Source organism: Thunnus albacares, chromosome 4, assembly GCF_914725855.1.
Source record: "Thunnus albacares chromosome 4, fThuAlb1.1, whole genome shotgun sequence".
Taxonomy (NCBI): domain Eukaryota; kingdom Metazoa; phylum Chordata; class Actinopteri; order Scombriformes; family Scombridae; genus Thunnus; species Thunnus albacares.
Genome location: NC_058109.1, coordinates 33,474,306 through 33,496,224, shown reverse-complemented (window position 1 = coordinate 33,496,224; position 21,919 = coordinate 33,474,306). Strand labels below are relative to the sequence as shown.

The 21,919-nt window shown below is 39.8% G+C and overlaps 1 protein-coding gene across 2 annotated transcripts in view; it reads right to left on the bottom strand.

Moving 5' to 3' along the window:
• The window catches only part of fbln2 (fibulin 2), a 78,358-nt gene extending 56,839 nt beyond the window's left edge, over nucleotides 1-21,519 (bottom strand). The window contains exons 1-2 of one of the 2 annotated variants that reach the window (XM_044349534.1): nucleotides 21,435-21,519; nucleotides 16,830-18,779 (exon numbers count right to left, since the gene is read on the bottom strand). In XM_044349534.1, coding sequence (XP_044205469.1) covers nucleotides 16,830-18,672 — 1,843 coding nt within the window. In that variant the 5' untranslated portion in view covers nucleotides 18,673-18,779; nucleotides 21,435-21,519. The remainder of the gene's footprint in view (nucleotides 1-16,829; nucleotides 18,780-21,434) is intronic. The other variant, XM_044349535.1, reaches the window with a different exon arrangement.
• Nucleotides 21,520-21,919: the final 400 nt, after the last annotated feature.

Here is a 21,919-nt window from a genome sequence, read left to right as displayed (position 1 = left end):
AAGCAGATTAACTGTGTTTTTGAGAGTTAAATTCTTAATAAAGAGTTGTTGCCATTTTAGTCATGAATCATATTAGAGAGAAATACTTTTTTGATTTTAATAAATGTCTCTCTCTCATCCATGCGTGTCATGTGTTGCAGATGGATATTTAAAACCTCTCTAGGAGGAGGGACAGACACAGAGTAGCCAACAACCTGGTGAGTTAACAGTTAGCGATGGATAAAATAAAGCAAAAATATAGTTTTGGATCTTGGGTCAGGTTTAATTTGTCTGTACGTTTCTGGTTTAGCCGGGTTGGATCAGGTTCAGGTTCAGGTCTCAGATTTAGGCCTGTACCAAAGTCAAATTATGCATGTTTTCCTTTATTTCAAAGGCTAAGTTCAGCTGTCTCTGAATGTTCACATGTGAGTCTGCCTTTCATTCACTAAGTTTTAATTTGCTGTTTCCTGTGTGTGGAAAACCTGCCAATGATCACATCTGTCACAATCATTTCGTTTTGGCAGAGGTCACTTTTTAATTTGGCTGAAAAGACCTGTGTATTTTTACATAAAAGTTTGCTTTTAGTGTTGCTTTAAAAATAGCTGCCCCCTGCACAGATAGCCAGTCTATCAGTGTACTGTCGCCTCTTGTGAAATCTCTGCATCTCTACGGTGTCACCTGGAGAACAACCAGGAACAACATCCCTACTTTTTGCTCACACTTTTTTAAGGTCAGCCAGAAGATTGTTGAATTTCCCAAATCTAGGCGGTTTAACATGACCACAGTGATATGTGAGAATCATCTCCATTTCTTTTCCTCTGCCTTTCTTCTTACTCAGCCCCCATGGGTCTCATCTGTAAAGCAGATGGGAATATAATGGACTGCAGGCTTGAAAAGACTGTCCTTACACTGAGTCAGGGTTGTCCCTGAAATATGTGCTTTCACTCAAATAGATAAAGAAAGGACCTCACAGTACAGCAATGCACTGTCTTTGTTTCACACTCTGCTGTCCTCAGGGGCAAAGTCAGAAATACAGCATTTTGCTCTCACCTTCAGCCTCTTGTTTCTGAAACAACAGAGCTAACAGCTTTGTTGTTGCTCTCAACTATTATTCCTCTTTGCCTAGAAATGCTAATCTCCTGCAATGCCCAGCGTGCCCATCCGGCCTCCCACCACCAGTCAGCCCTTTTCACGTCTGGCAGTCTATCAGCCCCAGACACCCATCAGCAGCAGCCTGTCCACAGCAGCACCGGCTGCCTTGTGAGAAATGTCTGCTGCCATTCTTCTCCAAATATGAGACAGCAGGGCGGCTCAAACACAAAGCCCAAGTCAGTGTTCCAAATTTGGCCTCAAAACTGTATTTCACTTTATGATAAGTACGAATGGTGCATCAGGTATGCATCTGATTTAGCTATAAAAGTACAAAAGTCATAAAATGCTACCATGCCAACATGCTAACGTGATTCATAAACATGTTAACATTGTTCATAAAGTCTGAACTTAACATAAAGTTGCACCAAAAGTGAGTAATGAGTCATTTCCTTCATATTCTGGGACATCCTCTCTCTGTCAGACTTCATTATGCTCAATGCTACTGACATCAGCCAAGATCATTTTGGTAGAAATTTACCACCACCAGCAGTCTAAGCAGATCTAAGCTGTGGAGCAGACATGGCCTAGAAAGTGAAGTTTGAAAGAGCGGCCCCGCTGGCAACAAAATGCAAGACTCTCTTTCAAGCCAACCTCTCACATCTGCCAGTCATGGCAGCCACGCTGTTGAGAGGTTTGGTCCCAATGTCGAACATGTGAAATAAATCCATTTTGAATGCTTTTCCAACAGTAAAAAAGGCATTTCAGCGGTCAATGGACACCTGGCATCCGAGAAAAAAAACTCCTTGAGACCTTGAGCTCCTGATATTACTTTCTGTAAAGGGTAATTGTGCCTGATGTTTGCCAAAATACCTTTATAGAAGCTGGGAAAGAAAGAAGATGAAGTGAGAGAGGATTGTTTGGGTTAAATGGCTTCATACCAAAGCAGGCAACTGCACCAGGACAGCAGACTCTCAGGGTCCCTGAAGGCCCCAGATTCACTGCATGGCTATTTATTTGCCCATTTATGCTCCAAGACCTCCTGGATGGTTAATCCAGCCCTGGCTACACAGCCCTACCAGCATGTACTGTCATACTCAATATTTACTTTAGGGCTGGCCATGTGCCCAACACAAAAAATTGGGGGCTTGAGGTTGATTTACAATTTGAATCAACTTTTGTTTGCTTGTAACAAAACGGGGGGGGGGGGGGGGGGGCTTTGTGCTCACTTGATGCAATGCAAAATTCCTTACTGCCTTTTATTCACTGTCTGTGAAATGCCCCTTGGACTGCTACATCCTCTTTAAATTATGTATGTTGAGCATGGCTGCAATAACGATTAATTGTTTGCTCTATAAAAATGCCCATCACAATTTCCAGTGGCCAAGATGATCTTTTCAGATGTCTTGTTTTGTCAGAACAACGGTCTAAAGCAAATATGTTCAATTACTTTAAGACCAGAAAAAGTGGAAAATTCACATTACATCTTCTCAGTCACATTTGAGAAGATGCAACCACCAGTTTTGTTTGAAAAACGACTTACACAATTAATCACTTACCAAATAACTGGCAAATAATTTTCCATTGATTGATTAATTAATCAACTAACAGTAGCAGTAAGTCCACTGCTGAGCAAAGTGTAATATTTTCACATATTTATTTAAAGGCTGGTAGATGACGAAATCAGATTACTCAGACTACATCCATCTATATAGCACTTTTCAATATACTTTAGGCATGCTAGTACAACTGTAATATCTGCTCTTGATTATGAAGGTTTGAAGGTTACTTCACCCAAATTACCTAAAAAAAAAAACCCAAACAAACATGTTTTGTCACTTGTCTCTAGTGATATCTAGCCATGCAGATAGTTTTGGTTTTAGAGGTTGGGTGAAACCATTTTCCATTGGAACAACCAACTACTGAAGAAGTAGTCCCAATGAAAACTGTTCATAATGTGTTCTGTGGATTATTCAGAATACTGACTACACTGTTTCTGGAAAGAGATGTTGCTGTTGAGTTTTTAAATGTCATTTTTCAATGCTGTGAAGACCACAAACGTTTCCATTCACCTCCATTGTACTGAGATGGAGGCCGACATCTAGGCAGATATCTAAGAACTTGGACAAATGAATCCAAAACTATCTGCCTGGCTAGGTATCACTGGAGGTAAGTGATAAAATATTTTTTCCCCTATTTTGGGTGAAATGACCGATTAAAGTTGACATATAATATATGAAATTGCTTGGAAAAGGCACACGATGCCTCATTTTCTTCTTCTCTTCAGTTCCGAACGATTTGGCAGCAAAACATAGTGCTCCACTTCTTAAGCCTCAGCTTCCAACTGTTCACACACTCCCCCTGCAAAAGTATGTTATTACATGAGGGCTTGTTGCCTTGATTAGCTGCAAAAAATAACAATTTTCAGTTCCCCTAATCACCTCCACTCTTCCTCAAGAAGAAACAAAGATTTTGTTTTGTACTCAATGGCAGATCCAAGTGTTTGTTGACTCTTTTTCATGCTGAAGTTCAACCAACACAAAACAAATACAGTTTTCGTATGATTAGCTGCTTGATGCTCTGCTTTACCGTGGCCAGGAGGCATTGAAAGCAGCATGACTGGGGTCATAACAAAAGTAGACAGTCTGTGCCCATGACCCAGCCATCTCTCCACAAACATTCAGAGATAAGGAGAACGACCCCAGTGACAGATGAGGGTCCCATTCTACATCATCTTAAGCTTTTATGTAGAGGATTTGCTGCCTGCAGATAAGCCCCACGAGCAAAATGGCTCTGAAATCAGCTGAGAACATAGCAGGAGAAACAGATTCATTTAAGATATGTAAAAGAAAGCCATCAAGCAGTGTTATATGCAAGAAATATAACAGGAGATGAGAATCAATATCATCCATTATTCACGATATCTATGCCAGTTGCTTTTAATGCAGACATCTTAAGAGACACTCTCTCAATTGTTGGGAATAACAATGACAATACAAAAAAAATCCTTTTCTGATTTTCCACCCAGACAGTCGGCAAAGAGCTGAGCTCTATTCTATTCAAAGCTGACAAAAACACCACAGGCAATGGAAATAAAGGAAGTACACATTCTTTTGTGTGCCTTACATTCAGCTCAGACAGAGTGATACTATAACACAAATGGGATCAGTCCAAGTTAAGGTCAGTGTTTTTTTTTTTCTGGGCCACTATGTAAACACTGGCACACCTTTTTGACTCGTGCACCATGTATTACAACACCAGCATACTGCAGTGTTAAGTCTTCAGGAGCCCATATTTCTAGGTAGTCATCTGTGCAGTCTGTGTACTTGGCTGCAGAGAATGCAGCATTGTTTTGGTGATTGGGGTCATGTAGTAGGTCGGGTTGACACTGGGGTGGAGTGTGCAGGCCAGCAGACCTTCATAACAACAGTATTATCCAGGGACAGCAGGAAGCAAGAACTGTTGAGACTCCAGGGGTTCATACTGACTCCCTTCTGGGTCCAAGGCAATAACTGAATCTTCCCATCTATCACATATAATGCTGCTTTCATACCTGCACTTCAAATAAGAAAAAAGAAAGAACCTCAGGGTGCTTGAAGATCTTGTGCTAAATCAGGGAATTGGAGACGGTGCAGATGCAGGACACCTGAGGGTCATCCATCTTGGAGATGATAATCAGACAGAGCTTCCACTGACACCATAAATAACTGGGACTGTGTCCCTTTGCTCTGTGCACCTTTGAGTTATTGACACCCTACCTCAGTCAAGTCAATACTGTCAGCAACACTATTAGAGAGGCTGATGATTTGTGCCTGCTGCTGAGCCTGGTTGACATCATTTAGGGTTTCCTCTTGACCTCAGTAGCTTGATCTGGCAAAGGTCAATCTACCAAGAGTAGACCCTATATCAGCTTATATGGAGTCTTATGAAGGACAATAGTATGCTGCAACTAAGCAGCTATGAAAAATGCAAAAAATAACCAGAAAAACTCAGGAAACAGTTGAAAAATTAAATTAGAATTAAAATCACAATGACATTTGCAATAATGAATATTTCTAAAAATCCAGACCCACAGTGTGTTCAACAGTATGTTCTGTGACTCACTGCCTTTGTCTGCTGGGACAGATATGAAATATGATCCAGAAAGTCCAGTTTGAGTGACAGATCCAAACATTTTAAGGCTTTTCAGAGACCAAAACACTGCACAACATTTTATAATCAATACTGTGAGGCAGGATTTCACAACACTTTATCTTTCACTCAACAGTAGAAATACAGCATTCAAATTACAAAGTAATCTGCCAGGAATGTAAACTTGCATGTAGGTGATTGGCCAATGCAGCGTCTTGCTGAAATACTTTGTATTGTGGCAAAACTTGGGCTACATTTAACTTTTTGGCTGTTTTATTTTTGGAGCTCCCTGTATTGGGAAACCTGCTGCGCTGGCAGACTATTTGGTTAATTTGACAGTAATTATTTAGTTTACAGGAAATAAAGCTGTGAACAAAACCAAACATCCTGTACTGAAAGGTTTGGGGCAAATGTTGAAACTGTTAAAACTGTTAAAATCCTTATCTACACCCCAGAGACACCTTTAACTTTTTCAGAAAGAATGATGCAAGTAACTCTGAAGAGAGACTGCACTGACTTACATAGTCTGGGTGTGACATCAGGACTTAAACTGTCTTTGGTAATGCATTACATGTATCTAATGGATCTGGATCTAATAGATCTGCTGTGGAGCATCATAAATCTAAACATAATATTTCAACTGTAAATCATCAAAATCACCTGACAGTGAAAATATATAGGTACAATGACGCTGAAAATAAGAAAACTGCCTTTCTTGAGAATGAAAGAGTGGCTGAAACAGCTAAAAGTGCAACACAAAATGCTGTGTTGAAATCATTTCAGATAATGAGAGATGATTACGTGACCATCTGGAAGAAACTGTGTGATGTGTTTTTGCTTTTGATGTACTTCCCACAGTGTGTTTCAGCTGAGTTTATTTCACATCAGTGCAGTAAGTGACTTTTCCTGGAATGTATCACTCCAACAGGCAGACACTGCTGTTTTCACAAAGCCAAGTTATTTTGCTACATTGGCTCCCATACAAACTCTCAGACAGTTTCTATTACTTTACTATAGTCAAATCAATCCTCTAATCCCTAATCCCTGTCCAATAATGGTCTCAATTCTGTCATCTTGCCATGAATAAAGTCCTTATAAATAAAGACCTTATAACTCTCACAAAAGAGCACCATAATTGCCCTCACCTTTACAAGGTTTTCCTTGTTTTTTCAGTCTTGTCTGGAAATTTGCCCTAAAAATTCTAGTGCACACACAGAAAGTCCCAAATGCCTTAAAACACACAAAATTACAGCATGTGACAGCACATAGAAACTTTGCCAAAATTAATAGCGGCGTCTACACTCTATGAACTCTATCACTTGAAGACTTGTGTCTCCAAGTGATATATATCTTTCATTTCTGAATCAACATCAAGACTCATAAATTTAACACCGCAAATGCCTGTTGAAGGACTCAAGCCTCTTAGTTTTGTATGGGGTGATGATCAAATTGCAGAAGCATGATTGGCAAGTGGAGGTGGAGACCAAGCCTGATGAAAAACCATAGACAGAAAGCACAGCAATAGAGCTGAGGACAGAAAAAAAATGCTATTTGACTGCATTGTTGTGTGCAATACTGTAGGTCATTAATACTTAGTGGGGAAGACTGAATTTGATCAAACTCAGACTGTCTGTATCTGGAGCCGTCTAGCCAGGGCGGCTATCATTACTCATGCTACGTACCCAGTCATTCCAGACAAGATGGAAAAATGTAAAACACATCACTTCCTGTGTATGAGAAGATTGTTACCATAAGACCAACCTAACAGCAGGTGTTAAGAACAGAAATCCCAAAAACTTTCATGAACATTGTGTTTGTTGAATGACTATTGTTTTACATGAGTTAATGATAGAAATGAGAAAAACTGACACTTAGTTGAAAAAATGTCACCAACTAGTTTAATTGCCTTTAAGTGAAAAGATGCCCCAAAATTATCCTTCTCTTTCTCAACCTCTGAAACTAATTATTAATTTGCCATTGTTTGGTAGTCTTTATAAATAAACACAGTGCAAATGCTCCTAATCAACCCCGGTGTTGGAAGAAGCTAAATTCAGTGTTGTGTTGGCTTAAATTGCTCTATTTACTTATTTTAGTAATGTAACAATAGTCCCAAACATTGCAGACTTTCATGTCTTTACAAGGTGACCTCAGCGTTATAATTAGATTTCTTATAATTAGAAACTGGAGGTGGAAGCATACAGTGCCAGGTGCCAGGGCCATGCTGGGACAGGAGAGAGTTATAGACAGGATGAGTTCTTCTTGATGACATGGAGCTGAGCCAAAAAAAAGGTAACTGTCTCTCTAAGACAGATCGCAGTGATTAACTCTTTGATTTGTGTCACAAAGAAATCTGCAGTCCTTTGCGATGACTGATCTGTTAGCAAACTGACAAGAGACACTGCTGATCTGATGAAGAGGGAGAGGATGGAACTCTGAAAAAATGTTGAAATGTTGGAGTTTTGCCTTTGGGTCACATGACATACAGTGAATGAAGTCATAGATTTGTCCCAATGAGCGCTTAAAGGATGGTTTATTACAAACTGCAGTTTGTTTTATTTTTTATTTTTGCAGTAACCATAATTCCTGAGTTAAATGCTGAGATGTGGGAACATAGTGATATCATTCAAAAAAAGTCAACACAAGCAGTCAGACAATTGGACAGGTTGTAAACAAACTTTAGGTTTTTGAAACCTACATGTATTTTGAATAGGAAATGAAGGCGAATTACGGATGTACTCACTTTTGGTTTTATCATGATTTAATGTGGTAGGCATTCTGTGCCTCAGATTCTAATCTGGCCAAAGACTTCTTCTTGGTCTGCTGTGAGAATGCGTCAAATGTTCAAATCTACGAAAAGTTTACACATCTACTATATCTTCAGAAAGTAAAATGATTATATCGACAGCACATGAAATACAAGACACTTGATGGCATTTTAGAGACAATGAAGAAAAAATACGACAGATGAGGTTTCATTTAGCAGTCAAAACCTGTTCTCTGTTCTGGAAACCCAGAAAGAATGAAACATGTTGAGGGAGAATGCTCATTCTTGACTGTGGAAATTGTAGTTTGATGTAAGTAAAATCCCAAATGTGAAAGAGAAAAAAAGTGAAATCCCTGCAGCAATGGGAGAGCCACATTAACCCAGTGTGTCCCAGTGTGGTCTGAAAAACCTCCACACACTTGATGTCTTAAAGGGCATTTTTGACAATTACTAGAAATACATCACACAAGCAGACAATCGACTACTTAAAAATACTGCAAATGTGGGTATTGAGGCAGATTCCATGTATGTCTTGCATTAAGCACATTAAGTGTATAATGGCAGAAAAACAAGTGATAACGCAACACATAATAAATCCTCACTCATGTGGTTTGTGGTTTGAATCCCTTAATGTATGAGACATGTGTTTCAACATAATGCAAATGTGATATAAGTAAGGTAAATGTCCACTCAGCCAGGAAATCCAGTCACTGTCACTTCATATGTTATACATATCTCAGTTTGAACTGTTTGTATAGTAACCCCTTTGAAGAGGAAAATAATTTCTGTCACTAATCCAGACATAAAGACATGTGTCTCTCAGGCTTTGTGTACATACTCTGCTGCTTGGACACAGTCCAGATTTCAGATCAAAGTCAGATTTTTTCTAAAGCACACCCAGCTCAGTGTTTGCTATTGTATATCCCAGAGGAAATACTGTGATTATAGGTGAACAGATGGAAACTTTTGTCTCACATTTACTGAACACATGCAGACTACCTCGACACAGGTCTGACAGAGTCTGCCAAATGATCATGGAGTTTAAGAAGATTCTGTGGAAATTATGATGTGAAAAGTCTTTTTGTCTATTTGCAGTGTAGCAGTGTAGACAGCCGTGAGTGGGCCAGATTGTGAGAGGCATATCCCATGACCATCCTATCTGTCAGGGCCTGGGAGTGTGAATGGCATTTTGATTGCAGTTTTTTCTCAGAGGACTGTGTGTGACCTTGAATCTGCATCACGCAGTGGTGTTTAAAGAGGTACACAGGATCCAATGAGGGCTTGTCTCAAGGAAAAAACATGTTTTGTGCTATGACGAATTATAGTCAGTTATTTCTTTACTTGTGTATCTTATTATTAAAGGTGTTATAATAACCAATGTTTTACTGCGGTATAGCAGATGACCATAATAAATCTGCAGGCAGCTGACTGGGTTGTTGATCGATACCAGTGACTCAACAATTACTTCACTGGAAGCTGAGATTTCTGGCTTTCAAAACACACTTTCCAGACCGTAATGTGTATTGGAACAACTAGTCCCCAGCTATTAGAGTGTTGGATGCTACCAGCAGCTACCAAGGCTGCAACACATTTCAGCGAGGAAGGCTGGGAGTCCCCTCTCTCAAGCCAAAAAAGCAAATGACACTTCAGTTATTCTTCTACAATTTATTATGGTGACATATGTGTTTGTTTCTGTTAGATCTTTGCTGTAATTGAATTGATAAACCCCTTCCCTGAACAGCGGTTGTCCAATCATAGCTTAGCAACTGTAACTACAGGCCTGTCAAGCTTTGGGTTTTGGTATATGAATAAATTGAATGATTTGGTGTACTTTGCCTTGTCCAAGGCTAAAAACACAAGAGCAAATGTTCAAGGAATGGATTCAACTGTGTGTTTATCTGCCCTACTGAAAGCTGCAAAGCATTCCCGGCTAACAAGTTTACCACCTACAGTAGTAATGCTAAGGTAGTGTTACTTCCAAGGCCAAGAGTTAGCATATAGCTAACTACAATAGGGGGGTGGGAAGGTTCCAGGTTATGGTAGAAAAAACCCATTCAGGACACATCCACTGTGTGGGAGGCAGTCCTGGATGCTACTATATTAGAGTTTAGAGTAACATCAGTGGCTCTGTCTGGATTTGGGGAGATTTACAATTTCAGCAAACTTTAAACTGAAAAGTTTGCTCATTGGTTAGACATCATCCTCAAAGCTGTTTCTCTTGTATAGTGAAAACGGAACCATACTGCTTGAGTATGACCAATAAAGCACAAATCTAACCTCTATGGGGCTTGTCCTCAGTGGTAGAGGAAGTACTCAGATCCTTTAATCAAGTAAAAGTACTGATAAAGCAATGTAAAAATACTCCATTACAAGTAAAAGTCCAGCACGAAAAATCCTGCTTAAGTAAAAGTACACAGGTATTAGCAGCAAACTGTACTAAGTACTAAGTATTAATGTCCCTCTGACTGATATATTATTATATATGACATCATTAGAGTGGAAGTACATAGTGGCATCAAATGGAAATACTCAAGTAAGGTACAAGTACCTCATAATTGTACTTAAGTACAGTACTTGAGTAAATATGCTTAGTTACTTTTCACCACCGCTTGTCCTAGTATGGTTTTCTTTAAAGAGGGGTGTGTTAGAACAAAATTGGCAAACATTCTGATCTTACCATTTTAATTCTTATACTATACTAGGGATAACTAGCTGTACTCTGGAATACAAAAACAATGCCACTCCTTCATTTCCATGTCCTCTACATACAGTACCAATCAAAAGCTTGGACACACTTTCCCATTCACTTAAATGAGAAAGTGTGTCCATAGTACTGTGCTAGTGAGGACTGGTGAGGATGCTGACTTCTTGCCTCAGACATGTACATGTACTGTTGCTTTAGCCTGATTAGCATGATATCATGTATGTTGCTGTCAAGTGCAGATTTAAGATCTTTTGCAGGGTTCTCATTTTAAAACAAGTCAGCCAGACAACATTATAACTCATGGAGTTAATGTTAACTCACTAGCTAATTAGAGCTGATGAAATCTGCTAGCAACAGTTGTTATTAGCCTGCAAAGTTGACAGTCACTGGCTATAATGACCAGGCTACTTTTTTTCTCTACTATCCGAAATCAAGAACACATTGTTTCATTTTGATGGCTTTTTGAGTTGTAAATCTGCTGCTGTAAATCTGTCATTGAATGTGCAGTGTTAGATTGAAAAGCTTGCCAAGCCTAGCATCAGGTCTTAGCAAAAAGAAATGAAAGCTATCAAATAGTTCAGGAGTGTCCCAAATGTCTACCAAGACATCTAAAGTAGAAATGACAGATGTAAATGGGAGCCACAGAGATGCCTCAGACAGTTTGTCATCATGTGAGATTATCATGACAGTAACCTTTGAAAAGCTTCTTCAGGACTGACTCACCTGAGCCCAGGGACGGAGCACATAAATATGGTACCTGACAAATAAATCATCCTCATTTGATTGACCAGCCACTCTATCACCCTGACAGACTGTTTAGGATATCTGACTGGCTGAGCATAATTTACGGAATATAACTCACTGTAGGCAGGAGATGGGTGAAGTACTGCACTACAAAAAATACCCTTCTTCAAAACAGCAAAATTGTGTAATGTGATATTGTCAAACAAAAAAGTCAGCATATTAGTAAGGAGAAATGCTAATTAAGATTTAATACAATTTCTTGAAACTGCTACGGATGCACGATATTGGATTTTTTGCCAATATCCGATATGCTGATATTTCCAACTCACTGTGGCCGATTGCCAATGCCGATACCGATATATGCGCTGATACTGATATATGCACATATTTTTTTCCAGATGGCTGAGGAGACTATTATGCATGCAAGCATAGATTGTACTAAGTATGATCAAGAAAAACAATATATGAAGGAAGAATTTAGAAAGCCTTAAAACTTTAATGAACCTGCCAAGTGGGTCGAACAATAGAGTTTTCATTGAGTTTATTAGACAATAGTTGTAAAAATATTTCATTCTAATGACTTATTTCATAAGTCATTAGAATGTATCCTCTTGAGACTTTGAATATCTATTGCAAATTTCATGGCAATCCATCTAATAGTTGATCAGATATTTCACTCAGAACCACAAATATGAACCTCATAGTGGTGCTAGAGGAAAAGCCACCGGTTCACTAAAGACCGTAGGCTTCATTCTCTGGGGACCAATGTCTGATAGCTGTCAAGATATTTCAGTCTGGATCAAAGTGGTGGATGTACCCACTGACCCACCATCCTGCTAGCATGGTTAAAACTGTGGTAAAAATGCGAAAAGAAAAAAAAAAAAATGTTATTTTTTATTTTAAGTTTTTAGGAAACTCAAGAAAAAGTCACAAATGCCAAAACATAAGTAGATGTAATTCTGGTAGATAAAATGCAAGCCAAACCATCCCTTTCATCTTTAAAAAGATAAAAGTCAGTTAATGACAAAGAATAAAGAATGAGCCACTTATGTTAAAGAGCTGCCAAATCCTGCATGCTTTTCTGGTGCTGTCCTGAGACGATTTGCCATCAGGACTGATAAACTTCATTATCAGTAGGCTGGAGAGAGGCCCTGCCTGGCCCTGGCCTCTATCCCCACATGAAGATTGTGAGCAGCTACCTATCTGTAAAGCTGAGTGTTTCTATCTGGAGAAAGCAGTTTATCTGGAATAAGCCGACAGATAACTCCTCCTAGGCTTATCCTCCCGCATATGCTACAGAGGACACAGCAGTGTGTCATTTTTTGGGAGAGACTTTGGAATCAGGTTGAGATCCACCAACCAGTCCACTGCACACAAGTCCCTCCTTATTACCATGAATCAATGTGCAAATGGGCTGAGAATAAATCAAATATGCCACAAAGTGATTCTGCAACTATATAATCTCATCAAAAGATTAATTGATTAAGAACAACCTCTTAATATATGAAGAACTGGATCACTTTATCTTCCACATGCTCTATTTAAAGAGTACTTTTATTAAACGTAGTGAGTGTATACATCTCATAGAGTGGCACTCTTCCTGGGGGCTTGATCTAAGCCCTCCAGGGCACTAACATCTGGCTCTCTTACTGCACCTACCTTTGAAAAGCCATTTCATATACACCAACAATGGATCAAATATCTCAACTATATAACATGCAATGCCCTGCGTAAATTCTGACCAAACTTACGATGACGGTTTTAGCTAAATAAATGTCCTTTTTGTTTCACACTCTACAATCAGTTTCTATAACACAGTTTGTCATTCAATCTATAGCCAGAGAGCTTTTACATTTGCTGTTTTAAAGAATTATTGTAGATCATTGCATTACTACAGTAAAATGCCCAAGAACCAGGTGTGTTTTACTTTTCTATACTTTCTTAGGGGTAAATAGAAGAACTGGGAATTCGTCATGAGTACAGTTTGACCCTTTATGACTGAAAAGATAAAGAGCCACTTATAGAAAGCTGGGTTTTTTTTCAGCTGAAAAACCCAAGAAGTCACAGTGCCCACACAATGTTTGTGATGTTTGATGGACACTAGGGGTGCAACAGATCACAAAACTCACGGTTCAGATCGTATCACGGATTTGAGTCACGGATTGGATAATTTTTCAGCTCAGAGGGGGAGACAAAACTTTGTATTCCATATTTTCTGGGAAACACTTACAGCATGGAACTTTTGCCCATGGTCTTAAATGAAAACAACATTCAAGATATCAAATGTTTAAATAAAATCTTAAAATATATAAAATATTCAAAGCTCAATTGTTAAATTACATTGCAATATGAAGCATGATACCTTCTTCCTTTAAGCATGGTAGTGAATGAAACAACAGCCTGTGTCCACATTATCAAAACTTCATAACTTACAAACATGAACATGCGTCTCGTCCTGCAGCTTAGTTTGTTGAACGAGCCACCAAACAAACATTAACTGCGGAAAAGTGTTTGTTTACTTTATTTTAAATGAGATATTAAATTTTGCAATTAATCTGCAGTTCACATGCGTGTGGAACCGTGGGAGGCAATCCGTACGGCTCATGGATCAACTATGATCCGTTGCACCCCTAATGGACACCATACTAAAATATACAATGAAAGGTTTCTAAATCTTTCAAATGACAACTTTTAAATCTAAGAAACACCTCTGAAATAAAAGCACCTGAAGGCTGGAGGCCAGAGAGTATTTACTACTGAATCCTGACTCCCAGTGCTGCCTATGTTTCTCCTGTGGGAGAGCTGAGGCAACGTGCAGTAAAAAGCAGCAAGGCCTTGTGTGCTGGGTGAGGGATGGTGGTGACTGGTAAGAAACTGCTGTGAGACAATGTTCACCACGGGAGGAGTGTTTGACTCCCTGCTCCAGACAGACTCTGGGCTCACTATTTATGTTCCTGTTAAGATACCTGGGGACCAGCGAGTGTCTACACTCCTTCCATACACACATGACATATAGCCTGGTTTAACGTTTAGAGCAGGATAGAGAAAGGGAGCATTGTTCTGTGAGGACAATGTTGTATAGCTAAGTCAGGTAGACTGAGTTTTAAATGAATTATTCTGGATTCAAAATGGGACGCTAAATGCTGGACTGCATTACAGATATTTTTTTAGAGATAAAGCAATTTAGGATTCATGAAGTAACACAGAAGTTCACACATTTAACATTACAGCATTAAAGCTGCATTAATCAATATCTTTTATATTAACACAAGTGCCAGAACCCACTGTGCACTTCCTGTCTTGCATCAAACAACAGAAGTTTGCAACTAGCTCATGAACACAGTGGAGCATTTAGCAGCTAAAAGCCAGATTATTTTCTCAGGTGTTGGTGGAGAGCAAAACAGAACTAAAATGAGATTGAATATTGGAATTAGATTCTTCAGGTGGACGGAAACACAACTCGAAATAAATACTAATGTTACTCCCTTTTTGCTTGATGTGTAAACAGTAGTCAAGTGAAGTCATTAAGTTATCTCAGCGCACTTTTCACATAGAGCAGGTCTAGACTGTACTCTTAAATTTACAGAGACCCAACATTCCCCCATGAGCAACCGGAGGTGGGATTACACCCATAGTGTTAATAACTTGAAAATGTTTAACAGATTTAAACTCTACTATTGAACTGTACTGTGAACGAAACTTAGCTGTACGTTCAAGACTTAGTGCTGGATTTCTCAGGCACGTTCAGAAATATGTAAAAATACCTAATTAACAACGTTGCTTCTGCTTCTTCTTCTGCACATGGATTCAACAGGCGGAAATATGGACAGCACCATTCTGCCATTGGAACCACCATTGTGGTCAGAGATGGGATTACATCCGTAGAGATAAGAATTACCATAGAGAATGAATTGAAAAAGTTTAGAGAGTGAAACTCTATTCCCGTTGCTCACGCATAAGAACTTTGTTTGTATGTTCAAGACATAGTGCAGGATGTCTAAGGCACGTTTTGAACGGGCACTACAGTTCATCTGATCAACTTCAGCTCAGCTCAAAGTTGTGGTCTCCTGATATTCTGCATGTGTGGCGTTTAAGGAGCATCAATAAATTGTAGTGTCTACTGATAGCATGCATTTGAGGCATCTAGGAAGCATCGGTAAATTGTAGTGTCTACTGATAGTCTGCATGAAAGACATGTAGGGGATGGGCACTATTGAAAAATCGGTCCATTCTGAACAGGCACATTTTGAATGGGCGTTGCACTAGTTGTAAAATAAATTGCAGGTGGCACCTCAAACCTTGCTGCTCATTAAAGAAGACAATGTGAGAGCTGATGACAAAAGTTACAGAAAAGAGTAGTCAACACAAAGTATGTATTTTTTATTCTTTTTTTTAGCTAAAGCTACTAATGCTACCCCAGCTCCTCCTGATTGCTGAAGTCATGCTGTTTTATTTACAAGGACATATACCCATACAGCATTATTGAAAATGCCAAATTCAGAAGGATGACACTGACCCACTAGCTGAGGTAAACCATACCCAGCAGCATTTTTGAGAAAAATTCATCATCCTCAGGGACAGGCCAACAGTGTGGCAGACGACATGATTATTTTCCATTTCTGATTTAGTAGGCTATTTTAAATGTAAGTTGTGGAGACGATGTATTTTAAATACATAAAATATCACTAATTGCGGCTGAATCAAACCATATCAAATAGGCTTTGAATCACAATGTCTTATAGCATTACATGTATCTATATCATCCTTGTACCGGATATTGGCATGTTTATCTAGATACTCTTTGAATCATCTGAGAGTGAGAGATACACACCCTTTTTAAATAGGCAATTCTTTGGTAACATGTTCACCAGATCAACTTAATGAGGCGATAATATTTCAGTATTCTGTTTTCAGCTTGTTCTGCTGCCCCCTAGTGGCTTAAAACAATTAATACTGCTTTAAATTACTTTGGCCTATTTGTTATCCTCACTCTATTTCTTTCTGAAAATGTTTTAAAATGTCTATTTACTATCTTGTGCAAATATATTCAAGAGGATGTGAAAAACAAACATAATTAATTAAGTACCAGTAACTCTGACACATCATGGCATTTACTTGTTGTTTACCACGTAAGATGGTAGCACCACTATGGTGATAGAGAGAGGGCTGACAGGTAACAAGGGCAATTGTCTGGAGTTTAACTGGAAATTTTGTATTTTTTATTCTTTTTATTCTTCATTTTTGGGGCTTCCTAGTGGAGAGTAGGTAGCCAGATGCTGCAATGTTAGGATGTAATAAAAAATGTGTTTCTTACAGTCGTCATCGCATCTTTTACAACAGTAACCCTTAAAAAAGATATGAGCAGCAGTTCTAAACTGAGTACAAACATCTGTGTTGTGAATGTGTCTCTTCACTTACTTTCATCAGGTTTGTCGAGTACAACAGGACGATCTTTCCTCTCTTCCTCTTTCTCTGTCACCTCTTCCTTGACCTCTTCCTGGTTTTCACTGTGAAGGTTAACCAGACTCTGACCTGGCTTTCTGCTGGGCTTACTCTCATGTAGCCTGACCCTTACCGGTGGCTGGGTGGTGGTAATAAAATGGACCATGGGAGTTGACGAATGCTCAGGCCACCTGGGGGAGCTGGTGCTGGGCTTGGGTGTGGTCGTTTCATAGCTGCCGGCCGGAACGCTGCTATCTGACTCCTCATGGCCTCTCTCCTGTTGTTCTGACTCGATATTGTAGGGCACATCCCCTTCCTCGGGCCCAGTGACATTCTGCAAAGTTACTATTTCTTCCTCTTCCATCTTTTCTTCATCCAGTCTTTCCTCATCATGCGGTGTGACTGTCCCCTGTAATTGTATCTGACCATTTGAACTTGCCTCAGGATGGATTGGAGTTTCTTGGCTTCTCAGCATGTACAAGGGAAAATTCACTCTATCTGATGGTCTCTGCTGATTGATTTGACTCTCTGTACCTCTTGCTGGAGGACTAACACTGATCTGAATCTCAGAACCTCTGACTGTCACAATATCTGATGCATTTTGTTGATGTGTTTTAGTCCTTGAGCTTCTCTGATGATCAATTGCAGTCTCTGAACTCATATGTGGATACTCAGGGTGTTTTTCACTGTCTAAATCATGGGTTAGTGGAAATATGACAGTACCCAAACTTTTGTGTGCATCCAAAGGATTTTCTAAATCTGTCTGTGTACTCAGATCACCGAATGAGACACTTTGCACACTTGTTAAAACCTGTGAGTGCTGCCAAGAAGTAGTGGCATCCTCATGCATATGAGGCCTGACAGTGCTGCGCTCTACTCTCAGAGGGCTCTCTGTCACTTCCTCTTTTTCTGCAGGATGGTCACGAACTCCATATTGCTCTCTCAGCTCCAGCTTGCTTCGTCTGTCAAAGCTTTGAAAGGCAGAGGTTCTGTCAGGTCTGTCAGAGCCTCTGGACACAGCAATGCCCCTGCTGAGGGAAGAAGACTGGGTGGGGAAGACTAGAGATTGAGGATAGGTCTCTGGGAAGTCTGTAGGACCATAATCATAATCTGGCTCCTCCTTATCCGATGGCGGAGATTTAAAGAGAGGAAGATTCCCATTAGGTGGAAGGTGATATGTTGTGGAGAATGGATCCATGTGGCCTAGTTTGTCAAACCTGTAAGGGTAACTGTCACGCCTGTTGGCCATGACATCTGTGGGTGCAGCTAACATGGGTTTATGGACTTTGTCCGGGTCACAGTCAGGTACCTGGTAGCACATCAGCTTCCCCCCTTCATTGGGGCAGTGGCAGACCCGGCAGGAGTCAATGTGGAAGGAGTGTCCAGCCTCATACTTTTGCCCGCCATTGACGCATCCTATGCGTTCACACTGCATGCAGCCGTCTGCAGGCTCCAAAACCTCTATGCAGTTTGGCGGAATATCAGGACAGCTGATGAAGTGGCAGCTGATCCGACCCCCTCCCCTGGGGCAAGCGCACTCTGTGCTGCCATAGTCGACAAAGTAAGAGTCTCCCTCCGGCACCTTCCCATTCTTGAATCCAGCATTGATGCAATCATAGTATTGGTAACCTTCACATGTACATCCTTTTTGTAAGCAGGAAGCGCAACAGGAGCCACTCTCCAGCACTTCTTCAATACAATTGTCCAGCAGGGGACAGTCCACACCGGTGCAGTCACGCTGGCACAAGCAGACACTCAGGTATAGAAAGAGCAATGTGCACTTCAGCAGCATTACTTCAGCTCTTACAAGACCAGCCATGGCACCAGGTGAATGTACAACAGTCAAAGGAGATCAGATATCGTCCAAGGCCTTTGGTTTATCTTCAAGGATTCTGGCACATTCTGCCCATGCAAACCACCTCTGCTCTGCAAGAAACAGGAGAAAGAGAGACAGACAGGCAGACAGAGGCTTATTTCTCAAAATGAAAGCAGGCTAAGACAAACATCTGGCTTCCTAGTAGAGCTCTTGAGAGTGCAGTTTTTACAGCCTCATGGTTGTCCTAACATTAAGACGACACACTCTTCGTTAACATCAGCTACAGTACAGTATTTTTAATCATTATGCAGGCTGCCATGATGAAACTTGGAACCTGCCCAAGTCTTAAATTTTTACCATGATTATCTCCATAAAAAAAAAATCCCATAACAATCTTGTGTTGCAATCAACCCTAAAGTCTAACTGCTGAATGTAGCTGCTTCACATTTCTTTAGCAGTTGAGTTGGAAACTGATTACACTTTATGGAAAGCCCTGTACATTTTCTGAGTAATTAGTGGAGTAGAGAGTAGTGCACAGCCTCCTGTGACTAATGATTCTTGTTCTAAATGATGTGTTTAATAAGAGTTGTAGTACAGACTCAAAGTGACTGGAACTACACAGCTCTATTCTGTAGTGAGTTCATTCATTTGTTTCATTTAAACATAATCTGTTGGTAATTTGATAATTTGATAAATTAAATTAACAATCAAGCCTGATATACCAAAGTATTCCCCTCTGCTCCACATCGTTCTCTCTGAAGTTGAGAAGATTCCAAAACTACCACATGGTTATTCTAATTGCTGAAATCTTTTTGAACAAACTGATTCATCATCAAAGACACTAAGCATATTTTGCCATGGTAATGGATGCTGGCTAGCCTGTAGGTCATCTCGACAAGTAAATACACACCCCTATATCAAACTATTCTTGGGCTGATATTCATGAAGTATCTCAGAGGTGCTGAATTTAACACAACTTTGTCACAGATGTTGCTGTCAGAAGTCAGTAAATCAATGCAGAGTTACCTTCATCATCTGTTCACATCATCATCTGTGATCTGAGTCATGAAATACACGTTTAAAGAGGGAACCAGGGAAAGACCTACAGATTGAGAATAGTTCACACATTCACACTCATAAGTATATTATATTAAAAACTGCTGCTGTTACCTTTACCATGACTTGCAAAAGCATTGAAACACACTTGAGACACAACTTTAAACCTTGGCCTTATAAAATGTTGTGACATAGTGGAAGTGTAGCTAAATTGTTCATTTATGGAGTAATGAATTAATAAAAAGCAAATGAATGGTTTTGTGATTGTCAGGTTTCAGCTTCTGGTCAAATGAATAGAGATTAAGACTCATTGACCCACTGTGTTGTAATAAAATGATCATGCTCCTTGGTATGGCAAAAATTAAAGGAGAACAATTGAGTTTAGTCACAAAAACCTTCACATTCTCCTTAATCAAGTTTTTGGTTCTCATGCTTCCCAGACTGTTCAAATAAAAAGGCTGGTTTTGATATTTTACAGTGTCAAAGCCAAGAAGTTTGAACCGCAAAATGCAAACTCTGAAAAAGAGAAAAGGAAGAGGAGCTGAATAATTGGCATTTCTTGCTCTAAATCTTTAACTCTCAGAGGTGGAGCTCATGCAACAGCTTCCCTGGGGGACAACTGGCCAAAGCACCACCCCGGAGGGCTTCTGTCTAAACTGAGCTTATTTCTAGCCTGTGAAGTGAGAATCACTGCGGCTCTGTCAGTGAGAGTGACATGCACTGTTACTGTACCAGACATAATAAAAGTTGGCAAGGCATGACTGCAAAAGAATGCAAACTGAGTAGTCTAAGCAGCCTGGTGTTTCCCAGAACAGTGAGGGATAGGGGATTCCTCGCTTTCTTTCTCTCTGCTTGCGCACACGCACGCGCACACGCACACATACATACATACATACATACATACATACATACATACATACATATACACACACACACACACACACACACACACACACACACACACATACACACACACACACACACACACACACACACACACACACAAGCACAAACACTCAGCTGATGTCTAAACAATCCCTGATGTCATGCAGCTCTGCCAATATGCACAAAAATTAGGATGATTCTTTAAAAGCTTCACTTATGAAAAAAGATTTAATATTTTAATGCATCTTTGCATTGTATAGAAGACTATAAATCACACTGGAATACACTGAGATGAGATTCATTTATACAGTGGGATATTAAAGATTAAGTGAGTTAAAATCGCTTTAAGCTCCTGATCTGTAACAACACGAACATTACAAAAACTTTTCAGAGTCTATTGAAGGTTTTTTGCTATTTGTTACACCTGTATGCAGGTAGCAAAACGTATAGCCTATCATTTGAATAAAAAAAAGTGCAGCGACATTCTACAGATGAAAGAAAAACGAATAGAAACGGTGTATCTTTTTCTATCAAAGCCTTTTTTTCAAACTGAAATGTCCTCCATTTCCACCTGGTAAGTGAAAAAAGTTATCCAACTTCTGCAAGATTGCAGCCAAAAGTAGGTAAAAAGTTGAAGAAACGATAAAAACGAGTTTTACAATAATTACAACCCGCATTGAGCGACTAATAAAGTTTTTACAACAACATTCATATTTTAACTAGGCTATATGTTACACACAGGCGAGAAATCTGTCGGTAAAAAGTTTCGGGCACTTCACACGGTTTAACGAGTGAAGCCGTTTGTATTCACCGGTATGTGTTACCTTGTCATGTAGGACTGATGGGCTGGAGAGCCGCCGGCTGCCGGTCCTCTGAGTGCTGCAAGTGTGGACCTTTTGACCATCGCAGCGCTGCTGGGACCAGGCAGCAGGCAGCAGGCAGGCGGAGGGGGAGGTACGAAAAGTTTCCTCTGCTGGACACTTCAGAGGAGATCCCACCATAATACATATAAAGAGAAGGGTCTGCAGGCGGGGCCAGCCAGCCCACACAATATAACAGGTAAAGATGGGGATATTGAGTTGGGTTGTTGAATTTTGAAACATTGAAAATGAAATGAAATGTAAAATTATATATATACTTTATATATACAACAACAAAGTTATAACAGATTGGGGTAGAGAACAGACAAAAAAAATTCAAAGCATTCAAAGCATAGCAGTGTGTTCTTTCAGTGTCAGTGAAAATGAAGTCACGGATGACAAGACAATAGACCTTTTTCACCGCAGACATTTTATCATATTATAAACAG